At 34.9% G+C, this 23,305-nt stretch overlaps 2 protein-coding genes across 4 annotated transcripts; both read left to right on the top strand.

Annotated features, from left to right (window-relative positions):
- Window positions 1–129: 129 nt before the first annotated feature.
- LOC306856547 (R3H domain-containing protein 4-like) lies at window positions 130–9,531 on the top strand. Of its 3 annotated transcripts, XR_013783030.1 has the most exons (9): window positions 151–307; window positions 929–1,083; window positions 4,109–4,227; window positions 4,301–4,415; window positions 6,096–6,178; window positions 6,298–6,383; window positions 6,557–6,612; window positions 7,041–7,419; window positions 7,905–9,251. XR_013783030.1 is itself a non-coding variant. In XM_079395896.1 (8 exons), exons 1-8 carry the CDS (start codon window positions 264–266, stop codon window positions 8,006–8,008), a joined length of 762 nt encoding a protein of 253 aa, XP_079252022.1. In that variant the 5' UTR covers window positions 130–263; the 3' UTR covers window positions 8,009–9,531. The 3 variants fall into 3 exon arrangements, 2 of the variants coding, with proteins under 2 accessions (XP_079252022.1, XP_079252021.1); XM_079395896.1 differs by lacking the exon at window positions 7,041–7,419 and having other exon boundaries at window positions 130–307; window positions 7,905–9,531; XM_079395895.1 differs by having other exon boundaries at window positions 130–307; window positions 7,041–9,254.
- A 485-nt stretch (window positions 9,532–10,016) lies between these two features.
- Window positions 10,017–22,421, top strand: LOC306856546 (monoacylglycerol lipase ABHD6-like). The gene is made up of 9 exons (XM_079395894.1): window positions 10,017–10,345; window positions 11,047–11,166; window positions 12,747–12,903; window positions 13,192–13,305; window positions 17,477–17,609; window positions 18,594–18,751; window positions 18,832–18,886; window positions 18,960–19,060; window positions 21,553–22,421. Exons 2-9 carry the CDS (start codon window positions 11,048–11,050, stop codon window positions 21,733–21,735), a joined length of 1,020 nt encoding a protein of 339 aa, XP_079252020.1. The 5' UTR covers window positions 10,017–10,345; window position 11,047; the 3' UTR covers window positions 21,736–22,421.
- The last annotated feature ends 884 nt before the right edge of the window (window positions 22,422–23,305 follow it).

Consider the following 23,305-nt stretch of genomic DNA (forward strand, 5'->3'; position numbering starts at 1 on the left):
ACAACATCTGAGATGCACACTTTCTCTTAAATTGCCATATCAATATCAATATTTCTCATGTAGTATAATAAAAATGTATAATATTACTTGTCAAATTGAAGTGAAAGATATTTATTGGCTGAAATGGTTGTCATGGCTGCAAGGTCTCCCGGGCTCCGCCGCTTTAGCATTAGCCATTAGCTTACGCCAGCAGAGCTGGACCTTTTCTCCTTCTAAATTTCTTTGTTTTTGTCACTGTCGTGCTTTTGTGAGAAGACTGTGAGATGGTTTTGTTAAATATCAATAACAATGAGGAACATGATTTAATGTAAGTGTATTTTTAGCTGATAGCTATACGCCCTGTTGTTGTTGTTAGCCGGTAAAGCTAACTCGCTAAATATAAAAAACCGTCTCTCAAGCTTTTTTTTTTCACTTTTTTGCATTATTAAAATAAGTGATGTATTTGTTTAAAACTGTGGACACAGTGTAAGGAGTGTTAATGTCATTTAAATGTGTGTTGCACTATAAAACTGTTACTGTAGACAACTGTTTAATGTATATATTTGTATGTATTGAACCAATTAAATTACTGGTATGTCGCAATAAATCGTATTTCGCTGGTTATTTAGTCTAAATGTTTAAAAACATAAACAACTCTTAATACAAAATAAATAATGCATGTTTTTGCATAGATAAGCTGTGACATATATTCATGGTTTCATTACAACAGCTCTGCAGTGTGAAAGACTACATTAAAATCCACTGATACATTATGACAAGTTCATTTAAGCATAGTTGTTATGCAGAAACTCACTGTTTATAATTTTTCAAAACACATCCAGAGCTTTTATGTATTTATGAAAGCAAGAACTAGCTGGGCAGAGTAGGTTATGGGACGTTTCTGTCATGTTTGAGAGAATGGTTTAGTGAAAACCTGTTTGTCTTGCAGCCTAAATGAGCCGTGCTGCCCATCTCTACCCAGCTCTCCTGCAAAACGTGTTTCTCCAGCCAAAAAGAAGCAGTTTTTTATCAACCAGGCCATTCGTAACTCTGAAATCACTCCCAGAGCCAAGGGCAAGAACAGTCTGAGACGACAGGAAAACAGTAAGTTTATTACATGATTGATGTTTCTTTATTTACTACTGTACACTGGAAATATTTAACAATCATCAGTCATTTCAGACCCGTGTAACTAACTTCTGTGAAACACATGAGAAGTTTAGCAGAATGTTCACACTGCTCCCTTTTTTTTTTTTCACAATATGATGAAATTAGAGAGGACCAAACTTCAAATGTCACACATTTTATAGTTTATATGACTATTTATGCTTGTAACGTGGCACTAGTGATGCAAAGTCTGATTCATTTCCGCGAACCGGTTCTTTTCGGACAGATAAAAAGCCGATTCATCGGTTCCTGACTATAAAGTCTTGACTAAAATGAAGTCAATGCCATGTTGTATCAATGAACAATTCAAATAAGTCGTTTGTGTCAACACATATCGAAACATTCAAAAAAGAAAGTTATTTGTGTGAAAGCATAATTCACTTAATGGTGTTTGTGGTCACAGTTTCATTCGCGGATCCTTTATGTTAGATACGATTGACTGACCAATATTGACCAGCCTACAACTTGGATAAGATTACTAAAAGTTTCACACCTACAGCACACATTACAGACAGTGATGCACAAACGCGGATATGCTCTACATGTCTACAGTATAAAGAATGAATAAAGCAGTCTTATAAACTCCTTGATTTCGCTTAAGCAACTTTAAGTATAATATGCATGCACAAACTATTGTAAAATTTATTTACATCACTCGACAGAAAGGTTTTGGCAGGTTTTAATAAAATGTAAATTGTGACCCCGGACCACAAAACCAGTAAAAAGGGTCAATTTGTTTTTAGATTAAAAAATGATCCGAAAGCTGAATAAATGAGCTTTCTGTTGATGTATGGTTTGTTAGGGCAATATTTGGCCGAGATACAACTATTTGGGAATCTGAGGGTGCAAAAATAAAATCTAAATATTGAGAAAATTGTCTTTAAAGTTGTCCAAATGAAGTTCTTAGCAATGCATATTATTAAATAAAAATGAAGTTTTGAGTGATTCACACATTTGCAGACTGTTTTTGATATCATTCAAGCCAGATTTTATACTAATGTTAAGAAAACTAAATTTATGATGTTATCAAATTCTAGATCTACGTTAGACAGTTCGACTGCCCTCCGGACACTGCAAGGAAATTCGATTACTTTAGTAATATCTGGGCATTATAATTGATAACACATACAATTTTGGCTCAGATATTAATTATTTGAAACAAAAATAATGTTTATTTTAGAAATAAGTCTTGTTTTTCATTTTATGCAAGGAAGAAACTTGTGTCTGCGACATTCTTACCAATTCTTGATTATGGGGATGTAGTGTACCAACATGCACCATCTTATCTTCTTTGCTCTTTAGATGCTGTGTATCATGGTGCCTTAAGGTTTATCACTGATTGTAAACATTTAACACATCATTGTGCATTATACAGTAGAGTTGCTTGGTCCTCTCTTGCTGTTCGAAGAAAAATGCATTGGTACCTAATGATATATAAGGCAAGTTTGGGTTTTTTACCACAGTATCTCTGTTGTTTGATTCAACAAAAAACAGTTGGTAATTTTTCACTTCATTCACAAATGTATTATAATCTCAATGTACTCTCTGCTAGAACTATACTAAGGCTTTTAAATATGCTGCCCGTCGGACTGGAATCTTCTTCAAATGAAATGAAGGTTAAATCAGGTGCCTATTAGATATTTTAAAATACTTTTAAGTGGTTTGGAGAAAGCTAATGTTTCTAGTGACTTTCTTTTTTGGTGTATTGTATGTGGTTGTTTGTTATATGTATTTGTCAGTTTGGGCCACCTATCTTGGCCAGGACACTCCTGAAAAAGAGATTGTAATCTCAGTGAGTTTTTTTCTTTTCTGGCTAAATAAAGGTTATAATAATAATAATATCCTATTAAGTGAAAAAAATGAAAATCATTCATTAGTTTTATTTATAAAATAAAATATTTGACATTTAACACTTAATTTATAACATAATTAAAAAAAGGATAAGTGCAAAATCCTGTATAAAATAAGCTATGCAGCTAATCAGGTATCTGTATGCTGGGCTACACTGTAAAAAAAAAAATTGTTACCCTGCTGACTTATAATTTTTAGTTTAGTCAACTTGAAATTTTTAGTTACTCAATGTTAATTTAAGGGACAGCCGGGTAACAAATTATTTTAAGTTGAAACTATTTTTTTTTACAGTGTAGTACATAAACAAATACAAACATTAATTATCATTATAACATAGTTTAAACAGCATTTATCATTACATGATTGTGTAGGAAATGTATTCAAGCACTAAAGAGAGTACCTATTAAAAGTCATTTGAGCCAATGGGATCGCTTGGGGTCCTAAGCGGACCTGATTTCGAGGAGAGACTCGATTTCTCATGACACCGGCTCGACCGGTTACTTCCTGAGAACCGGCTCAAAAGAACAATTCGTTCAAGAACCGAACATCACTACATGGCACTCATAGCTTACGATTCTAGCATTAAAGGATGCAAAAATAACAACTTTATTCAACAATTCTTCTCCCCCGAGTTACTGTCTTCCGCTACTTTGGAGAGAAAAAAGTGTGCACACTTTACCCCAAGCATAACCAACGCTGATTTACACCGATTACGTTCATGCACACGCTTGTACACAATGGAAGCCCTCACACAACACTCCAGAATACACAGATTTCTATTGCAATGAGTAGAATTTGCCTTTGAAATTTTACAGAGCAAATCTTAGTAAATGCAGAGAAAGTGTGACGTGTTTATAGTTCAATCAGTAGAGCATGGTGCTAGCGGCGCCAACATCATGGGTTTAATTCCCAGGGAAGGCATGAACTGATATATATAACAAAAAATGTATGCAGTGAATACAGTGTTGCATTGGATAAAAGAAATCTACATAAGAATGCAAACCAAAAAAATCGGGCGATTAAAAAATAAATGTTATTTGTTAGAGTAAAGTTTCAGCTGTTTTTGTAATGTTTTGGAAGCATCATTTTGAACAACTCTGCTTCGGTGTAGCTCGTTTTCTGGACAATCTTTTGGAACGGGACGAGTGCTCTAAAGAGGATGGTGAAGGACATGAAGCAGCCTTGCCCACCATCTTCACTGAAGCATGCACCAATGGAAACTATGTAGAGGTAAAGCAGGTTTCTTTAACTGCTCTGAGTTAGGGGAAGTTTTGCCTTTAAATATCTCTCTCATGTCTCTCAGTACTGGAGTGATTTTATGAATCGTTCTGGGGAGGAGCAAGAGCGACTATTGGCTCTGCTGGAGGAGGAGGCCCAGAGGACCCGCTCCGACAAGAGCCATAAAGACCAAAGAGAAGGTCTGACAGCATTTAATCACACAAACCCAATTTGCATCTTGTAGGAAAGATAGTTGAACAATACACATCGTAAGGTGTAAAAGAAAGTCAGAGGTGTCAGCTGCCAGAGAGGCATTTAGACTTCACATGTTTTTTGCTTTAGTCCCCTTAACCAATGGATCAAAACTGCACTCAGGCATTTTTGTACAGTTTACATTTTAGATCTTCGAGATGTTGACTTTTACATTTAATGTCATTTTATCATAATGACATTGAACCCAAAAATGAACATTTTGCTATCATTTACTCACCCTCATGTCATTTCAAACACAAATGAGGATGTTTTTTAAAGACCATGCAACCAAAATCTTCATGCATTAAAATCGTAGTAATCCATATGAATTGAACCGTTCAATCCAAGTCTTCTAAAGAGACACAATCACTTTTTATGATGAACAAATATATATATATATAATATTGACCAACACACAAACATAGAGCACATCACTTATGATTAACCGAAGCTCTGCCGTGTTTGCTTGACACTCAAGAACAAACCTGAAGGAAAAAATGGTTAAAAGAAAAAAATTACATACATACATAAATATTTTTTATAATAATATGATATTTGGATGATTTTGCTTTTCATTAGTGCTGTCAAACGATTAATCGCATCCAAAATAAAAGTTTTTGTTTACATAATATATATGTGTGTACTGTGTATATTTATTATGTATATATAAATACACACACATGCATGTATATATTTCAGAAAAATATGTTAAGTTTGTGTTAAATATATTTATTTATAATATAAATTATATTAATATTGTCAAAATATATACTGTATGTATGTGTGTTTTTATATGCATAATAAATATACACAGAACACACATGTTTTTCAAACAAAAACTTTTATTTCGTAGGCGATTAATCGTTTGACAACACTATTTAATATACAAATATAACATATTTTCTTAAATATATACACGCAACTGTGTATTTATATAAACATAATAAATAGACACAGTACACGCACATATAGCCTACTATGTAAATAAAAACTTTTATTTTGGATGCAATTAATCGCGATTAATCGTTTGAAAGCACTACTTTTCATCAAGTATTCCAGAGAACTGAAAATACGTTTTAATATTAGATATATCATAAATGTATAATAACAATAATAATACATTACAAAGTTATTAAACAAATGAAATATTATAATATTAAACTATATAGTTATTATATTATAGATATACTTATTTATAAAAAACTATGTTAATGCATACTCTTGTGGAGGCAATGCACACTTGTGCAAGTGCCATAATGATGTCAGTTTTGGACATAATTGTTCTTGTATAGATTCGTCAAGTACAAAACAGGATCATTTTGTTTATAGAGACACACTAAATGTCCCCATAAGGTTTGAGTGTGTAATAGACACTAAAACAGAATTTCGGAAATTATAGTTGTTTTCCAAACACTTCTATACAAACCAGCTACCCTGCCCCAAACTCACACCCTTAGCAGAAGTCAGGACGCTCAACCAGACGGAGCACTGTTTCGGTCGTGCCACAGTATTTGTCTATTTCAATATCAAAAATTACACACTTCATCTTTATTAATTCAATGATGGACAGATTATTTCTTATTATACTTGACGACTCAGTGATGGTCATTCTGCTTTTCACTGCACAGTAAATCCTGCCTTCAGTGCTCAGGAATGTTTTCAGAGAATCAATCGGCGACTACGTGCAATGCTGAGACGCAGACTTCCCATGGTGACTCTCTTTATCATTTGCTTGATCTTTATCTTTTGGCTCGTATCAAGTATCCCCTATATCACTTTCTCTTGTCTTCTTTTTTTCTGTCTTCTGTTCATCCATTTCCTCTGTTTAAGGGAGTGTTGGAGGGTCTGGAGTCCAATCTGCTGGGATTCTTCATGGCATATCCACACTCAATTTACATTACCAAACTCAGCAACAGGTGCACAAACTACCACAGTTAATGCGTCTTTCACTTCCACAGACTAATTCAGACCACCACTAACTAGCATACATGCATGCTTGAGATATTGGTTCAGAAGTGGAAAGAAATTGCAGTGTGAGTGTATGAATAAAATGCCATGTTTTGATTCAGATGTATCTGTGTTTCTTCAGTTATGAGCGACTGCTGCTTCATGCTATCTGCCAGTACATGGATCTGACCTCTGCTAGTAAGTGAACTTATACATTATTCAAACATTGGAAATATATGGTTGTTTTCTTATGAGGCTATTGTGAATTTTAATTTTTTTAAGGTTCTTAAGCATTTAAAGTTTTGTCACTTACGTATATACTGTAAACAACTGTGTGGTTTGTGTTGTGTGTTGTGGTTTAATTAAAATAAAAATGAATTTATAATTGGCTCGCATACTTTTCTGTCATTGATGTCATCACTTTGAGGTTGTCGTTTAATTAATATTTTCAAATCAGTAAATGTACAAACTCATGTTGAGTTTGACTAAGAAATAACTTCATAAGAGTTCCATTTAATCCATATATTGTTTTTATATTGTGTTAAGATTTGTTTTTAATTAAATATTAAATAATATTTAATTGATTTAACCTTTTAGCTACATTGTTATTTTCTCTTTATATTTAGCTGCATTTAAATCCCGCAACACACTGCACGATTTTCAGCTGTCCCTGATGAAAGATTGGCATCGTGAAACAATCGTGGCGATTTCTGTGATCGTGGCTCCTAACCGGTGGTCCTGTGTCGTACAGTGAGAGAGATTCAAAGACGGCTGTTGTCACGGTCTCGTGATCAAAGATAGCCTACGATACAGCATGATCATCGCACAGTGTGTTTGCTGCTACGATCCACGTTTACTGACCAACCAATGAAAATGCGACATCAAATCATGGCGCTAAAATATACAACTGCTTACCTCTAGCTTTATGCCTTCTTTTTTTCGTCACTTCCACTTTTTTTGAGCACACATAAAAACTCAAACTTTTAAAGTGTGATTTATCACCAGGTATGTTTACACATACGATGAATTTGTTTTAGTGACAGAAGCTCCACAGTGCGACAGAATGACAGCGACAGGACACAGATAATAAAAATAATGTACAAATATACAAAATAGACAATATATTGCACATTGTCTATTTTGTATATTCGTACATTATTTTTATTTTTTATTATCTGTGTGCTGTCCTGTCGCTGTCATAAATATATTAAAAATAAAAATGTATATTCTGTCTCTAAGTTACAATTATATACTGTTTTTACATGCCATTTTGACTTTTCATTTTATTTAACTTAATTTATTTTTTTACTTCATGTAATAAAATAAATAAAACTGACATAATAAAAAAATAATAAAAACTATGTATATAAAAAAATGACAAAAACACAACGCAAAATATAAAAACTGTAAAAGTATCCCAAAAATACACATATTTCTACAGTGGTAGAAAAACACGTTTTGTGTAAGCCTTAGCGTGTGGTTTTCTGCAGGCTCTGACAGTAATGGTGCTCGACAGATGGAGGTGGTCAACAAACAGGAAGAGTTCCTGCCTCCACAGCCTCTGCTCTCTGCCTACCTGGAGCAGTTGAGTTGAACTGCTATGAATCCTGGCTTCAACCAGTACCATTGAAGCTCTCATCCAGCCAGAAACGTCACCACTGCCCTTGAAAATAAAGCTTGGCCTTGACCTTGACCTGGCCAGTATGAACTGTGCAAATGGCATTATGTCATTGGACCTGGCCTGCAGACCTTGGCCTTTAGGAGAGACTGTGCTAACTAGATTATTGTACTCAGTGTCACTCAGTTTTTGGAGCAAACATTAGTAGATGTTACTATGGCTGTCTTTATAAATTATTATTTTTTCCATGTTGCAGACAGAATGTTTACATTTACTGTCATGGCATCCTTGTATACAAATAGAAACCTAACTGTGTGACCTCAAGAAGAGGCAGAAAATGATAATTATTGTTTTTGATGTTCATCTAAACTTGAAAATGAATTGAAGTGGGTCTAGAAATGCATGTCTTTCTCTGATGTTATACAAGCCACATATAGTCACTTTCAAAAACATACAACTCAGGCTCCTACAAAAGGATATAAATCAGCACATGTATCACTAATAATATGATGGTTATGCAGTTATTGTTCATTTATACCTGTGTGACATGTTTGTTCTTACTGCACACTTTTTAAAGTTCACATACATTTGATTTGTGAGACTGCTGATTTACTTCAGCCAATCCTGCCTGACAACTGAAGAGTCATCAGTAGACCTTTTATAATCAGCATTCTGTCACTTGAATTTGAGTAGAACAGTACTTGTCTTGTTTGTTAATCTGTCGTAATTAGGCGTCACACACATCTTTTTTTCCATGAAGGATCTGCCAACATGCACTTGCAACTATGCCTTACCTGTACACGCCATATTTGTCAGTTTTGCATTTTTGTATTTTAATATTTTGCCTTTACATCAAGGTTATTATGGTTAACACAGTGGAAAAATCTACCATCAAGAGTCGTGAGACACTTGAGCATTTATTGCATTGTTGTTTATAACCAAACCGTGTGTGTGTGCTGACTCTCAGGCATCAACTATCATGAATGTGGACTTCAAACATTTGCATTACTCATAAAATCACCTGAAAACCAGGTGTGTTGAAACCTTTTGAAAGGGAGTTTTTGGAATATTTATACTTGTGTTAAAATATTTGAGTTAAATGCTATTTATACCATGGTGGCCGAATATGAATACATACTACAGAGCGCTTAATTGTATTTAGTTTTTGTCTGTGGTGAGTATCTGTACCTAAGACAATTAAAATACCAAGTTTTTAACCAAGATCGTACTATGTGATTATTTTAGGGATCAGATACAAGTCATTTGGATTTCAAAATGAAACATTTCTGTTGACGATTGACCTCCATTAATGTTGTTCTGAAACTTCAATATACATTTGAGGCTTAAAGGCTTGGTTGAAGCTTGGTTCCCTTTTTGTTTCTGGATTCACCCAAAAATGCTCATTTTGTCATTTTGTACCAAATGATTTGATTTTTACTTTCATATAACAATATTTCATCACTGCAACAACAGAACATCTCTATAAAAACATAACTTGTACATTTTGTCATTCTTGCCGCAGACATTTTTAATTTTGCATCTTTTTTCATTAAAAATGACAGATTTGTGTCTTGAATGAATGTAACATAAAAATGCTTAATCAGAATTAATAATAGCAATACAACACATTTCCATTGGTATACTTACATTTTTATGAAATAATATCAAAGCAGATATGTACCTTGAAAATACAGTTATTAATGATATTAACAGTATTACAAAAAGTTGATTATTATTTAAAATGATTGTCTCTGGATCAGTAGGATACTCTTGTGGCTGGGACAGATTTTAAGTATCAATTCTGCTTAAAACCTGTTTATAATCCTTGAAATAAGCCTGCTCCCTAGCAGGTTTGAATTTATGGACCTGTTGCCCTAACCCCTTCCAGTAATGCAGATGCATTAAATATTGTTCAGCGTGTGATGTGCGCATGCGCATCTAACGGGTATCAGCTTCAAAGAACCAAACAATCCAAGATCATGCCAAATCATCAACAATCAAATCCAGCTAACTGAGTTAGCGACGTACGAAGAACGGACCCCAGATATTTTAAAATCCACAAACTTGTATAAAAAATCAAATTAGCCAGGGATCAGTTATCACGATTAAAATAAATCTGTCAAATCATCTCGTATGTTAAGCGAGATACGAAGGATGCACCACAGACAGATATCCGCTGACATCAGTCTCTTCTGCTTTAAATCTAGAGCTTCCCTGTTCAGCGCAGTCTGCAGCTCCACGCTTCAAAGGGTGACATGACTCTGCTTTGATCGGTATTCCCGCTAAATTCTTACATTCTACGGACATTTAAAGGTATGCTAACTAATAACAGATATATAAAAACAATTGCATATAATCTTGTTTCTGTGCAAGCTCAGCTCTTTGATCACGTGACAGAATGACTGATCTGATGCGCCAATGTAACATTAAGTTACCGATTTAACATTCTATAACTGCGACAATGTATCAATGTAGCATCAGAGATTTGAGTGTCATTCATGCTTGCTGGTAAATGAAAGTATATCACGTGATCTAAATATTGAAAATTGTTTGTTTACGTCTTTGGTGTTTTAATGCCCTTGGTTTATATGTATTGATTAATTAATTTATGTAGAATGCATTAATTCATGTTATAATTTGATGTAATAATTGTGATTTAGTATTACAATTATTATGTATTATATATAATGATTTATAATTATATAAATTATATACATGTGTGTGTGTATACATGTGTAAATATATAAATTAAACTTATTTTATTTATTTTGCTTTACACCTAATAATTCAACAAATATACATTATTTAATTTATATCATTAATGGATGCTGCTGGTCCCGATTTAGTTTTTCTCTGTCCTTTCTTAAAAATGTGTTGCAGACATGGTTAGATTATATAATCTGTTCTACTGTATTGGAAGCTTTCTGACAAGAGGTCATGTGGAAAAAAAAGAAAAGCAGTCTTATGTGACATTCTTATGCAGTCTTATGTGATACTGCTGTATTGTTTAATAGGATGGATTTGGACGAGGTGAACATGTTTATCATTGCTGGAGGGACGCTGGCAATCCCCATCTTGGCTTTTGTAGCCTCCTTCCTGCTCTGGCCAGCAGCTCTTATTAAAGTTTATCACTGGTAAGTGCTTTCTAGATGCTTAAATTGAATTTCATGACATCCTCAGAGTTCATTAGAGCTCATTTGTCGTAGGAAAAACATGCGCAGATGACCTGGATTTCACAGTACAGACACTCTGGGGAGTAATTTCAGCATTTGAACACTTACAGCTGTCGCTAAACAAGAAAAAAATCACACTCTGTTTATTTTAAAAGCCTCATTGATGCAATCAGTTACAGTTACACAGACCACAGGGTTCAAACCACAAGATAAAGATGAAACATGTCATTTCTGTGCCATTAGACGCACTAAACACGAAAACTACCCAAACACTGGGTTGTTATGTCTGACTCAGGAACTGGATAACACTAAAAGACTACCCAAACATTGAAAAAATGACGGCTCAACCCAGCATTTGGGTTAAAAAACAACCCAGGATTTTTTAGAGTGTAATTTCGCTACGTTTCAGAAAAAAACCTTAGTATCTTAAAAGTAATTTTGCTTTTCAAGTAAATGTATCATGATTTCAGTTTATGAAAAGACAAAACCAAAATATAAAATAACTAAATAAAAATGGTAAGACAATCTCAAAATGGTTAGACAATCTCTCAGGTATCATGTCTGCCTTTTCAGGTTTGTATTATTTAACATGTCTCTTATCTGGTGATGGTGATAAAGGAAGATTGTTTAACTGGCCTCTTCTTTACTTCATGCCACTAAACTGGGTGAAGGGTTAGTCGTTGCACAAGCTTACGATCCATGTTACAGTACACATGTACACTGTGCCAATGATTCAAATAGATTTAATTTTCAATAATGCCTGATCTTTCTATGCATTTGGGAAGCTAAATGTGTGTGTATGCATTAGCCGGGTACATGCAGTGCTGCGTTTATTGCTGATGTCAGCTTATGCAAGCTGCCCAGTAGACTTTGGTTCTCGTAATATCTGGGAGGCAAACTTTGCTCTACATGACGCATTCATCAGAGCCGCTGTTTGCCTCTGTGCCGGACAGACTGACTGATTCCTTCAATGTCACTTTTGGATTGTGTACGAACTCATGCAAGTGTTTTATAATGCTGTTTACCAAGTCAAGCATCACTATTACTAGCACTTTTGATGCGCATTGATGTCAGAGTTCGGTTCGTTTGGATAATTTCAATGGTATTTTCTGCAATGCGTGGTCACAAGGGTTGGCCCAGGGTGGCAGCTTTGCCACCCTAAAGCAGATGTGAGCGGAGCGGCATGATTTTGACTGAAGCTAGCTAGGATTTCTTGAAAGTCGGAGCGGCATGGTTTTCACTCACTCAGAGAGCGCTCCACTGCCGCTCCATCATGCTTTTGATTTTTTAAAAATAAATAAAGTGCATTATTATTATTATTATACTATTATTCTACTATTTTACTTTTTATAGTAATATTTTGTGAGCATTGAACCAAACCTCCAGGTGCTTTCATCAAATCCAGACTGAAAAATTGTGCATCTTTGACTGTTGTGATATTTTTATCAGCTGTTTGGACTCTCCTTCTGAAGGCAAAGCATACGCATTATTTTACAGGACGCATTTTCATTTTGAACTCTTTTTGGTGATTTGTTCAACAGGTATTGGCGCAGAAGGCTGGGATTGCAGGTGGATTATGCTGAATATGAAGGATATCGCTTCTGTTACTCACGCAGAGGGAATCCAGGCACCCGTCCATCCGTTCTCATGTTACACGGCTTCTCTGCGCACAAAGACATGTGGCTTGGTGTGGTCAAGGCAAGAAACCACTGCAGAACAGTTGCTTAACAGTTCAATTCACAATATGAACAACAAATGTTATTGTGTAGTGTTTTCAAAGGTCAAAGATAAAAAAATGATCAAAAATAATTAAGCAATATGGAAAAGAAATCACATGGTCTAAAGAGCACATTTGTGACATGATTTCAAAAGCTGGGTTACATAAATCCTATTTATTGAGACCGAACATCTGTTCTTAATATATGAATCAGATCTTAAAGTAAAAAAATATAATTTGACTGACTGTGCATGTTTTTTCTTTTGTAGTTTCTTCCTAAAAATGTGCACTTGGTGTGTGTTGACATGCCAGGACATGAGGGTACGACACGCACCAGTGCTGTGGATTACTCCATCGAGGGCCAAGTCAAACGGATACATCAGGTGGGAGTTTTCTGGATTTGTTTTAGAATTTAATTACAAATTTTTTACTCTTATTCACACACACACACACTCACACACACACACACACACACACATGTTGGGTTTCCATGTTTTATGGGGACATCCCATAGGCGTAATGGTTTTTATACTGTACAATCTGTATGTGCTATTGCCCTACACCAACCCTACACCTAAACTTAGCCCTCACAGGAAACATGCTGCATTTTTAGATTTTCAAAAAACTTTATGCTGTATGATTTATAAGCTTGTTTCCTCATGGGGACCAAAAAATGTCCCCAAAAGATTAAGATTTACTGGTATTACTATCTTTGTGGGGACATTTGGTCCTCAGGACGTGATGAATACCAGGTGCACACACACACACACACACACACACACACATTTACAATAAATCAAGATATACTACTACAAATAATAATAACAGTAATATTGAATAATTTTAAATCTATTATTAATTATAATTGCATTTATTACATTTTGATTTAACAGTTACATAAAAATGTAAATGTAAATATTCAACAGTTAAATTATGTAACATATATTGAATTAATAATTGGGTGCAATAAAATAATAATGAGATAAAAATTTATCATTTTTATTTAAATGTATTTTTAAAGTTGTAATTAAACTTATTACATTTTAATTGAACAATTAAATGAATTCAATTCATTCGTAAATTTAATTTGATTCATTTGTTTAAAAAAAAACTTATCTAAGTGTATGTACAAAGGATATCGGAAATATCAACAATATTTCCGATATGCTTTGTTGATATTTCCGATATACTTTGTACATATATATATATATATATATATATATATATATATATATATATATATATATATATATATATATATATATACATATATATATATATATATATATATATATATATATATACAGTATATATATATATATATATATATATATATATACAGTATATATATATATATATATATATATATATATATATATATATATATATATATATATATATATATATACAGTATATATATATTTTTTTTTTTTCTTTAAATGATCATTAATAAAATTAAATAAATTTTATATATATATATATATATATATATATATATATATATATATATATATATATATATATATATATATATATATTTTTTTTTTTTTTTTTTTTTTTTTTTTAATTCAAGCAAAGAACATTACCAAAAACTCCCTGTTCTTAAAATCTGTCACTTCATGTTCATGTTATTTAGTCACTGACCCAGTTTTTCTGTTTGGCTAAACCTCACACAGTATGCAGATTAATACGTTTCTCTTGATGACACAGTGGATTCATTAGGTTTACATGATGAGGTTTCTATGAAGTATCTTGAGATCAGTGAAAAGCCCTTGTGTCTTCATTTTCTCTGTTCTCAGCCCAAAGCTAATCAGCTTTCCGTTAACATCACAGGCTTGTGCCTAAAATAAATGCCCTTCTTCAAACCCGGGGCACTTTCCCAGCCTGTCAACCCTTGCATGTCAGGTTGATTTTGACTCATTTAAGTCTGTCTGTCATTTAAAGCATCTTCTGCTAATTGCTGATTATGCTGAAAGAGGCCTTGTCAGCTTGCTGAGAGAGAGCGTTTTGTTTCGAGATTTTGGTTGCAAAACAAAAATAACTCCCTTATCTCTGGAGCACGCTAAGGTCTGTGTCTGTGTGTTTCACTGTGCATCGTTCTTATGATATGCCTAAGATACGTGATGCAACAATAACATTTTACCTGAACACTGTATCCTAATCAAAATCAAAAAGTGTATGGTTACAGGTCATTGTCTTTATTGTAAGCAAAGACACTGTTCAGTGCAGTACAATTATAGCCAATCAGGCAAAAACTTGAGTTATTCACACTGACATCAATGAAATCACCTGGAATTGCTGTTTTTCTGTTTCTTTTTGAAACAAACTTTGAAGCTGTTTATTAAATCCCAGCTATCAGGGAATATTCTCATAACTCTTTTTTCCCCCAGTAATGTTAAAAGTACTTTCGTTCAGTTATCTGGTCTTTAATAATTCTCAAGACATTAGAGAAAAACTTTGTTCAATGAACAATGTTCAGAAAACATTCAAATGTAACGTTCGCATAATGTTTGCAAGATGATCAATCAGAATGAAAAAACATTTTTAAAGGGGGCATAATAACACACACATTTTCACACAATATCATGTTAATCTTGAGTACCTATAGAGTACTGTATCCTTCATATCTCCAAAAAGTCTTTAGTTTTATCATATTTATAAAAGAAAGACAATTTTACAGCTATACGATTCTTTCTGGAAAAAGCCGAGCTCCTGGAGGCGTGCTGTGGGCGGAGTTTAAGAGTGACGAGCATTTAAGCACCGATTGCCAACAAAACACAGACATTTGATGCCATTTCACTTATCATCTGCAGTTCTGAATCGTGACCGGGATCTTTTATAGCTCGGACTGCTCAATCTTTCAGCATCCAGCATTGAACTGGGCCTTGTTTATAAAACGTTCATCGACAAACACACTTGCAAAACTCCGTTGCTGCCTCGAAAACATACTGCATCCACTGTTTATGTAACTCTGGGTTCTTCGGGAAGCTGAACAAGGTTATCTTTCCCTTACAACCAAGACACTTCTTTGGAGACATTCTTCCCGAGCAAGTCCCGTGCAGTGCAGCCGAATGAAGCGTGTTGATGGGCGCGCTCTTGCGCTGGTTGATGTGTGCGCGGGCGCACTCTTCCAGGAAGAAATGCCCAAATAAGGAGTTCCACGCTTGATTATTGCTGCCTTCACGTGCTATCGGAAATGTCCTATTTCCTTGAAGTCGAGATTACGAGCTTGTCCTATTCAAGTGCTTTAATGTCAGAAAGAATAAAATGTAGCATCCCATTGGTTGACAGTCATATAAACATTCACCGCGCTATACATGCAGTTTGCTGTCAATTCTGGAACTTTGGTCAAAAACATGCTTATTTAACTGCTTATAAAACATACAATATGCTTCGAATGATCGTTCATATCTAGCCTATAAATACACTACTTTAGCGACAAGACAAAGGGATGTAGTGATGAACAGCACTGAAATCAGCAACGGTTGTCCCCTCCACCATGTTTAAAGTTTATTTGACCCACCCAACTCGGAAACTCGGGAATCAAAATTACAGGTGCATCTGAAAAAAAAGTGAAAAAGTTCCTTTTTTTTTCTTGTAATTTTTTCAAAAAGTGAAACTTTCATATATTTTAGGTTCATTGCATGTAAAGTAAAACATTTCAAAAGTTTTATTTTAATTTTGATGATTAGAGTTTACAGCTCATGAAAGTAAAAAATCCAGTATCTCAAAATATTAGAATATTTGCTAAGATCAATCAAAAAAAAGGATTTGCAAAATAAGTTTTTATAAGTTAAAATAAGTTTTTACAAAAAATAAGTTACAAGAAAAAATGAACTTTTTCACCATATTCTAATTTTCTGAGATGCACTTGTATTTCCGAATTTCCCAGTATATACGACTTGAGAGGCCGTTCACGTCCAATTTCCGATCAGGAAACTCGTATTTATGATAACTCCCATAGCACGTGAAGGCAGCATAAGTCATGAAGAGCCATGATCTAAAAAAACTTTCCGAAACTTGTAAGAGACCCGGAAGTGTGTATTTGGCACAGAAATACTCTTTTATACGTCCAAAACGTTTTTTGAAACTGTCGTGGAAAATCTGATTTAACGAAATTGTGAAGACTGAAAATGAAAATACCAAACAAAGTTTGTCTTTGTCTTGCTTTTAATTTCAGCAGAAATGATCAATCTATTCACAGAGGAAAAAGAGCTGTGAGCAGAGTGATACCCCACTCTCCCAGCACCTGTTGTTTATGCCATCCAAGAAGATACATTGTTGAAAACAGATAAGACCATAGCCACATGTTACTCTGTGCACATCACCCCATAACACATGCACACCTCATGTAAAGCACATGTACATCATCACTATATGTTTAGTTATTAGTACATATATATAAATATATACATTTTAAAAACTGGATATTTGGAACGTTCAGAGAAAGTCAAAAGTTTTTGTAATTTAATGGCTACATTAGACAAATGTTCTTAGTTAGCTGGATAGCAGCTTGTAATTGTTTAGAAGCTTTAAAGGTTTTTTTTTTTTTAGTTTGTGAAGAGCATCGGATTGAACAAAAAGCCTTTCCATCTGATCGGCACGTCTATGGGAGGAAACGTGGCTGGGGTTTATGCTGCCCATCACCCGTCTGATCTCTGCGGCGTCACACTCATCTGTCCAGCAGGTCTGATCTGTTCTGTTTTGAGATCTTCTGTGTGCCTCTTCAGCATCACAATCATCCTGTAATAGTTCATCGGGGACATTTCAACATTTCGAGTAAACTGCCCAATGCAATTATTTTATTATTTTATTTCAAAAGGTTACTTCTGAAACAGGGTTATTATTGTTAAGTAAAGCTAATATCGTTAAATAAAATAAACATTAACCGAAATGTAAAAAATCCATATGAAGAAAAATATTCTCTAACGCTCTTCTGAACTTTCAGAAACATCATATTTTCCCTCCTCATGCCTACATTAATATCCCATGAGGGGAAAAAATGTTGATGAAGTGAAAACAATAAAATACTGATTAAAAACTGTAAGAAGAGGTTACATGAGTGTGACTTTCAAGATCAAATAACATGTCAGGTAGATAAAACCATTATGTTTTAAGGGGAAAAGTTCCAGAATATATCATGAGGGACAAAGAGAAATTCTGAATTTTTCTCTCAAAATACATAAAACATTTTAGAAAAAAAACGATATTGCATGACATTACAAAACTATGACATTTAAACATCCCTAAATCATGCTTTCATTGAAATCAAATGTTAAAATATTCGGTAACACTTTATAATAAGGGTACATGAATAATCATGTACTAATGCCTAAATTAATTTTGTTTAATAGCGGGCTTCTCTGCACTGTCTTCTTGTTGATTTTAGAGTGCAATATTGGTAATGGGTTTTAAAGGTTTACATGGACTTACTCCAGAATATGTCTTCAGCCTGGAACAGCATCATCATGCTGCCAGACCTTTAAGATCGTCTCAGAGTTGCCTCTTAAATGACCCAAAATCACGGTTGAAAACTTATGGAGATCATACCTTTTTGGTGACTGCGCCATGCCTCTGGAATAGCCTCCCTCTACATATTAGGTCCAGGACAGAATACACTTGAGTATCTTATTTCCTAAATTAAGCTCAAACATTTCTCGGTTTTTCACAGGTCTTCAGTATCCCACCGAAAGTAAGTTTGTTCAGCGTTTGAGGGAACTGGAGAAAAGTCAGAACAGTGACGGGATCCCGCTGATACCCTCCACTCCAGAGGAGATGGAGGAGATGCTCAAACTATGTTCATATGTGCGCTTTAAGATCCCTAAACAGGTGTGTTTATGTAAATCAATTCTGCTTATGGGAGTTTTAATCTTTTGCAAATGAGTTTTGTTTTCCCTCTGGTGTCCTAGATTCTTCAAGGACTGGTTGACGTTCGTATTCCTAACAATGATTTCTACCGCGAGTGTGAGTGTCTCTAGTGTTTTTCCTTGGTGTCTTCAGAAATAGCAGATCTGTGTTAAATCAATATCTTTTGCAGGTTTTATGGAGCTTGTCGGAGAAAAATCCAGACACTCTTTACATGAGAACATGAATCTCATTTCAACTCCTCTACAAGTTATTTGGGGGAAGAACGACCAGGTACAGACACTTTGTTTTGCAGAACTATACAGAACTATATGACATTAAATAACATCACTAAATTATGCTTTGATTGAAATTCCAATATTTTTATTCTATATATCACATTAAATGTGATGGTGCTGATTGAGGACATACAAATAATAAAAAAAAATAGCTGTAAAAACAAAATATGTGGCAAAATATTAATGTATAATATTTTTTTTTCTCACCTAATAAATATTTTAGTAGTAAGTCATGTTGTCAAGATTTAAAGACCTTTGTTGTTACAGTGAATAAAATAAATTTCACCATCATATAAAAAGAAAAATCGTTATTAGTACAAAACGTACTAAACTGAGTGCAATAGTCCAGTTCCAGAAGTAAAAATCACAGTCAGTTTCTCAATAGGAGAATTGTTTTTTAACGATAACTAACCTCACCATAACCCTAACCCAACCCTAACCTTTAAAAACAGACCTGCTATGAGCTGTAAGGTTGATAATCAATATGATCATCTGTCTGCATTATTTCAGCTTATTTTCTAAATAACCGTGTTTAACACCATTTCTGTTAAAAAAAAAAACATTACCCATGATTCTGCAAAGAAATCTCCAAGTTTCAAGTTTCAAGTTTACTTTATTTATATAGCACATTTAAAACAGCCAGAAGACTGACCAAAGTGCTTTACACTTGGAAGCATCCACAAGAAAAATTAAAAGGAAACAAGACACATAAATACACATAAAAAATAAAAACACATAAAATCTCCACCAATCAGAGAATTGAAATAAACAAATTGTTCTGAAATAACTCTTGAATCCCCCTACGCTCTGTTAAATACTCTCAGTATACATGTTTTACCAAATAAAAATAACTGCCCTTTTAGAGTTCATCCCGCTGATGTGAGCATAAGTATTGGAACAGTTGTTCCAGAGGCAGCCATGCATGCCCATGCCATGACACCACCTCCACCATGCTTTACAGATGAGGCTGCATGCTTGGGATCATTTGCAGCTCCTTTTTTTCTCCACATTTTTTCTTTCCCATCACTTAGATAAAGGTTCATCTTTGTCTCATCGGTCCATAAACACAGTTCCAAAACTCTTCTGGCTCACCTTTGTGCTTTTTAGCAAACTCTAATCTTGTCTTTCTATTTTTGGTGCTGGTCAGAGGTTTGCATCTTGCTGTGTAGCATCTGTAATTCTGTGTCAAAGTCTCCTGCGGACAGTACAACCCGAATTCCGGAAATGTTGGGATGTTTTTTAAGTTTGAATAAAATTAAAACTAAAAGACTTTAAAATCACATGAGCCCTATTCACAATAGAACATAGAGAACATAACAAATGTTTAAACTGAAAGATTTTACACTTTTATCCACTAAATGAGCTCATTTCAAATTTGATGCCTGCTACAGGTCTCAAAAACATTGGCACAGGGGCAACAAAGGGCTGAAAAAGCAAGAAATGTTGAAAAGATTCAGCTGGGAGAACATCTAGCAACTAATTAAGTTAATTGACATCAGGTTTGTAACATGATTAGCTATAAAAGGGATGTCTTAGAGAGGCAGAGTCTCTCAGAAGTAAAGATAAGCAGAGGCTCTCCAATCTGTGAAAGAGTGTGTAAAAAGATTGTGGAATACTTTAAAAACAACTCCTGACATCTGAGCTGCTGAAGACGCAGTGGATTACGTTTGTTTTTGAAGGGAATACGCCCCTGATCTGCCTAAATGCGTCTGTGTTTGCGCAGATCGAGCGGCTCGGAAGAGAGGGGCAGGGTCAGCAGAGCTCATTAACATTTAAAGGAAAATGTTACAAAACTGCTTGCTCTGACAAGAGCTGTTTTTGACTAGTTTAAAAAAGTGTTTTTTACACTACCATTGGGAAATTTTTAACCAAACTATGTTACGGACTTTTCATTAAGACCCTAAAGAATCATATCAACTTGTGGAAAATGGGCATCCGATGACCCCTTTAAATAAAAATAAAACAAGTCAAAAGAGTAGAAAAAGAATGGAGAATGCTAGTGTTAGAGGGTCATTTTTATAATAAAAAGAAAACAAGTAGATAGAAAAAGAATAAAGAAAGCTAGTGTTAGAGGATCTTTTTTTTAAGAAAACAAGCAGTTAGAGAACGAATAGAGTGTACAGGTGTTAGAGGATCAAGATTTTTTTTATATAAAAAAATAAAAACAAATAAAAAATTTATAGAATTAGAATAGAGGGTGCTAGAATCAGAGGGTCAAATAAAGATGGAAGAAGTAATTATGTACGATGAATTACGAAGCACACAGAAACTGACCTGATACTGCAAGAATTTGCACATTTATCTACTTCCATTAAATAAATTCAAAATTTACTATCACTGTGTTGAAATAATTCAGTGTTTCAGTTAGTAATTGTAAGTCGTATTACTACCTTTCTTTGCAAGATTGTAATCACATATATAGGAATCAGCCATTTATGTGAAACGTGACATAAACAAAGGTTGATTTCTGTATATTGTATCCTACAGGTATTAGATGTGTCCGGGGCTTCAGTTCTGGCAAAGGCTATTCCAGGATCTCAGGTTCATCTGCTAGACAACTGTGGTCATTCAGTAGTGATGGAGCGACCAAGAAAATCTGCCCAGCTCATCATGGACTTTATCATTGCACAACAGAACGCAGGAACCAACAGCACCAAAAAACTCTCCTAAAACTGGAAAGTTACACATTTCACAATCCTGCTGTGTAACTTTACTTTGTCCTGTAAGTCAGTGAAAGATGATTTGGATGAAAGACTGTTTTAAAAGCAACATCAGGATTTTACAGCCTGTAAATAATCATTAAAAGTTATTTTTGTAGTGAACGCTCAGGGACGCACATGAAGTTGAAAAGCACTTCAGAAGATATGCAGATACAGATCAGTGTCCTGCAAACAGTATCGATTCCAATTCAACTTAGACCAAAAATGGTTGTTTGCTATTAATATATTTCTAATTTTCTTCAGACACCATTTCATGTTTGAAGAGACCTACCAATACAGCTTTTCCATGCATCACAGGCACTTTCCTGATCTAATTTGAATGTGCTGTCTGTTTGAGACACAGCCTATATGTTTATCCCTTTTGTCGTTCTTTACCTTGTTGTTCACAATTCGAACATGATTTAAGGCTGACAGTGAAACATGTGTCATCATTTGGGCTTACATCATTTTCTTTCCTGTACCATTATAGTTCTTACTGTTTTAACCTTGTACATAAGACTGTATGTCTTGAAAATGGAAACTATTCTTTTATCTTTTAATGGAAATTATTTGTTTGCATAATTTCCAAACGTTTGAACTTAGAAAAGAACATTGTTCAGATATGACTAAATATATATTTTATAAAAGACATGTCGGTACATATTTGTCACAATTCAAGCCAGAAACAACAAGTATAGTGCAAACAGGTTTATTGAGAGACTTGAGGTAGCAGCTTGAGATAAGCGACAAGCACTGTGTTCAGTTTGAGAGTTCTTAGCTGTATGCTGATATATTCATTAGGCCACGGGGAAGTCGTGGCCTAAAGGTTAGAGAGTCGGACTAGTAATCCAAAGGTTGCAGGTTCGAGTCTCGGGCCGGCAGGGATTGTAGGTGGGGGAGTGAATGTCCAGCGCTCTCTCCACCCTCAATACCACGACTGAGGTGCCCTTGAGCAAGGCGCCGAACCCCCAACTGCTCCCCGGGCGCCGCAGCATAAATGGCTGCCCACTGCTCCGGGTGTGTGTTCACGGTGTGTGTGTGTTCACTGCTGTGTGTGTGTTCACGGTGTGTGTGTGTTCGCGGTGTGTGTGTGTTCACTGCTGTGTGTGTGTTCACGGTGTGTGTGTGTTCGCGGTGTGTGTGTGTGCACTGCTGTGTGTGTGCACGTTGGATGGGTTAAATGCAGAGCACGAATTCCGAGTATGGGTCACCATACTTGGCAGTATGTCACTTCACTTTTTTCACTCATATGCTTTCGTTGCAGATCCGTTGGTGAGAGGGTGTCCAGGATCTAAAAGTAAGCATAGATAGGCAAGTATCACATGAGAGTCTGGTTTGGTTCAGGATCGTGAACGGTAGACCGGACATTGAAAGACTGAGTACAGCGTGCTCTTGAAGGTGACTTGATTGAAGACAGCAGGTGCAGGTGATTAGAACTCCAGGTGATGTGAGCGTGACTGAGAACAGGTGTGAGCCGGGGAGGATTCTGGGACATGGAGTCCAGAGCTGGTGACTGGTGACAGAGACACCCTGACAATATT

Source organism: Barbus barbus (assembly GCF_936440315.1).
Source record: "Barbus barbus genome assembly, chromosome: 37".
In the NCBI taxonomy this organism is placed as follows: domain Eukaryota; kingdom Metazoa; phylum Chordata; class Actinopteri; order Cypriniformes; family Cyprinidae; genus Barbus; species Barbus barbus.

Bases quoted from the DNA above. Each gene is read 5' to 3' on its own strand.
- LOC306856547 (XM_079395895.1), top strand. From the start codon at position 264: ATGGTTTTGTTAAATATCAATAACAATGAGGAACATGATTTAAT. The intron at 4,416-6,095 runs GTCTGACAGCAT...TTCACTGCACAG, and splicing joins CCATAAAGACCAAAGAGAAG to TAAATCCTGCCTTCAGTGCT. The intron at 6,384-6,556 runs GTGCACAAACTA...GTGTTTCTTCAG, and splicing joins ATTACCAAACTCAGCAACAG to TTATGAGCGACTGCTGCTTC.
- LOC306856546 (XM_079395894.1), top strand. From the start codon at position 11,048: ATGGATTTGGACGAGGTGAACATGTTTATCATTGCTGGAGGGACGCTG. The intron at 13,306-17,476 runs GTGGGAGTTTTC...TTTTTTTTTTAG, and splicing joins AAGTCAAACGGATACATCAG to TTTGTGAAGAGCATCGGATT. The intron at 17,610-18,593 runs GTCTGATCTGTT...GGTTTTTCACAG, and splicing joins CACACTCATCTGTCCAGCAG to GTCTTCAGTATCCCACCGAA.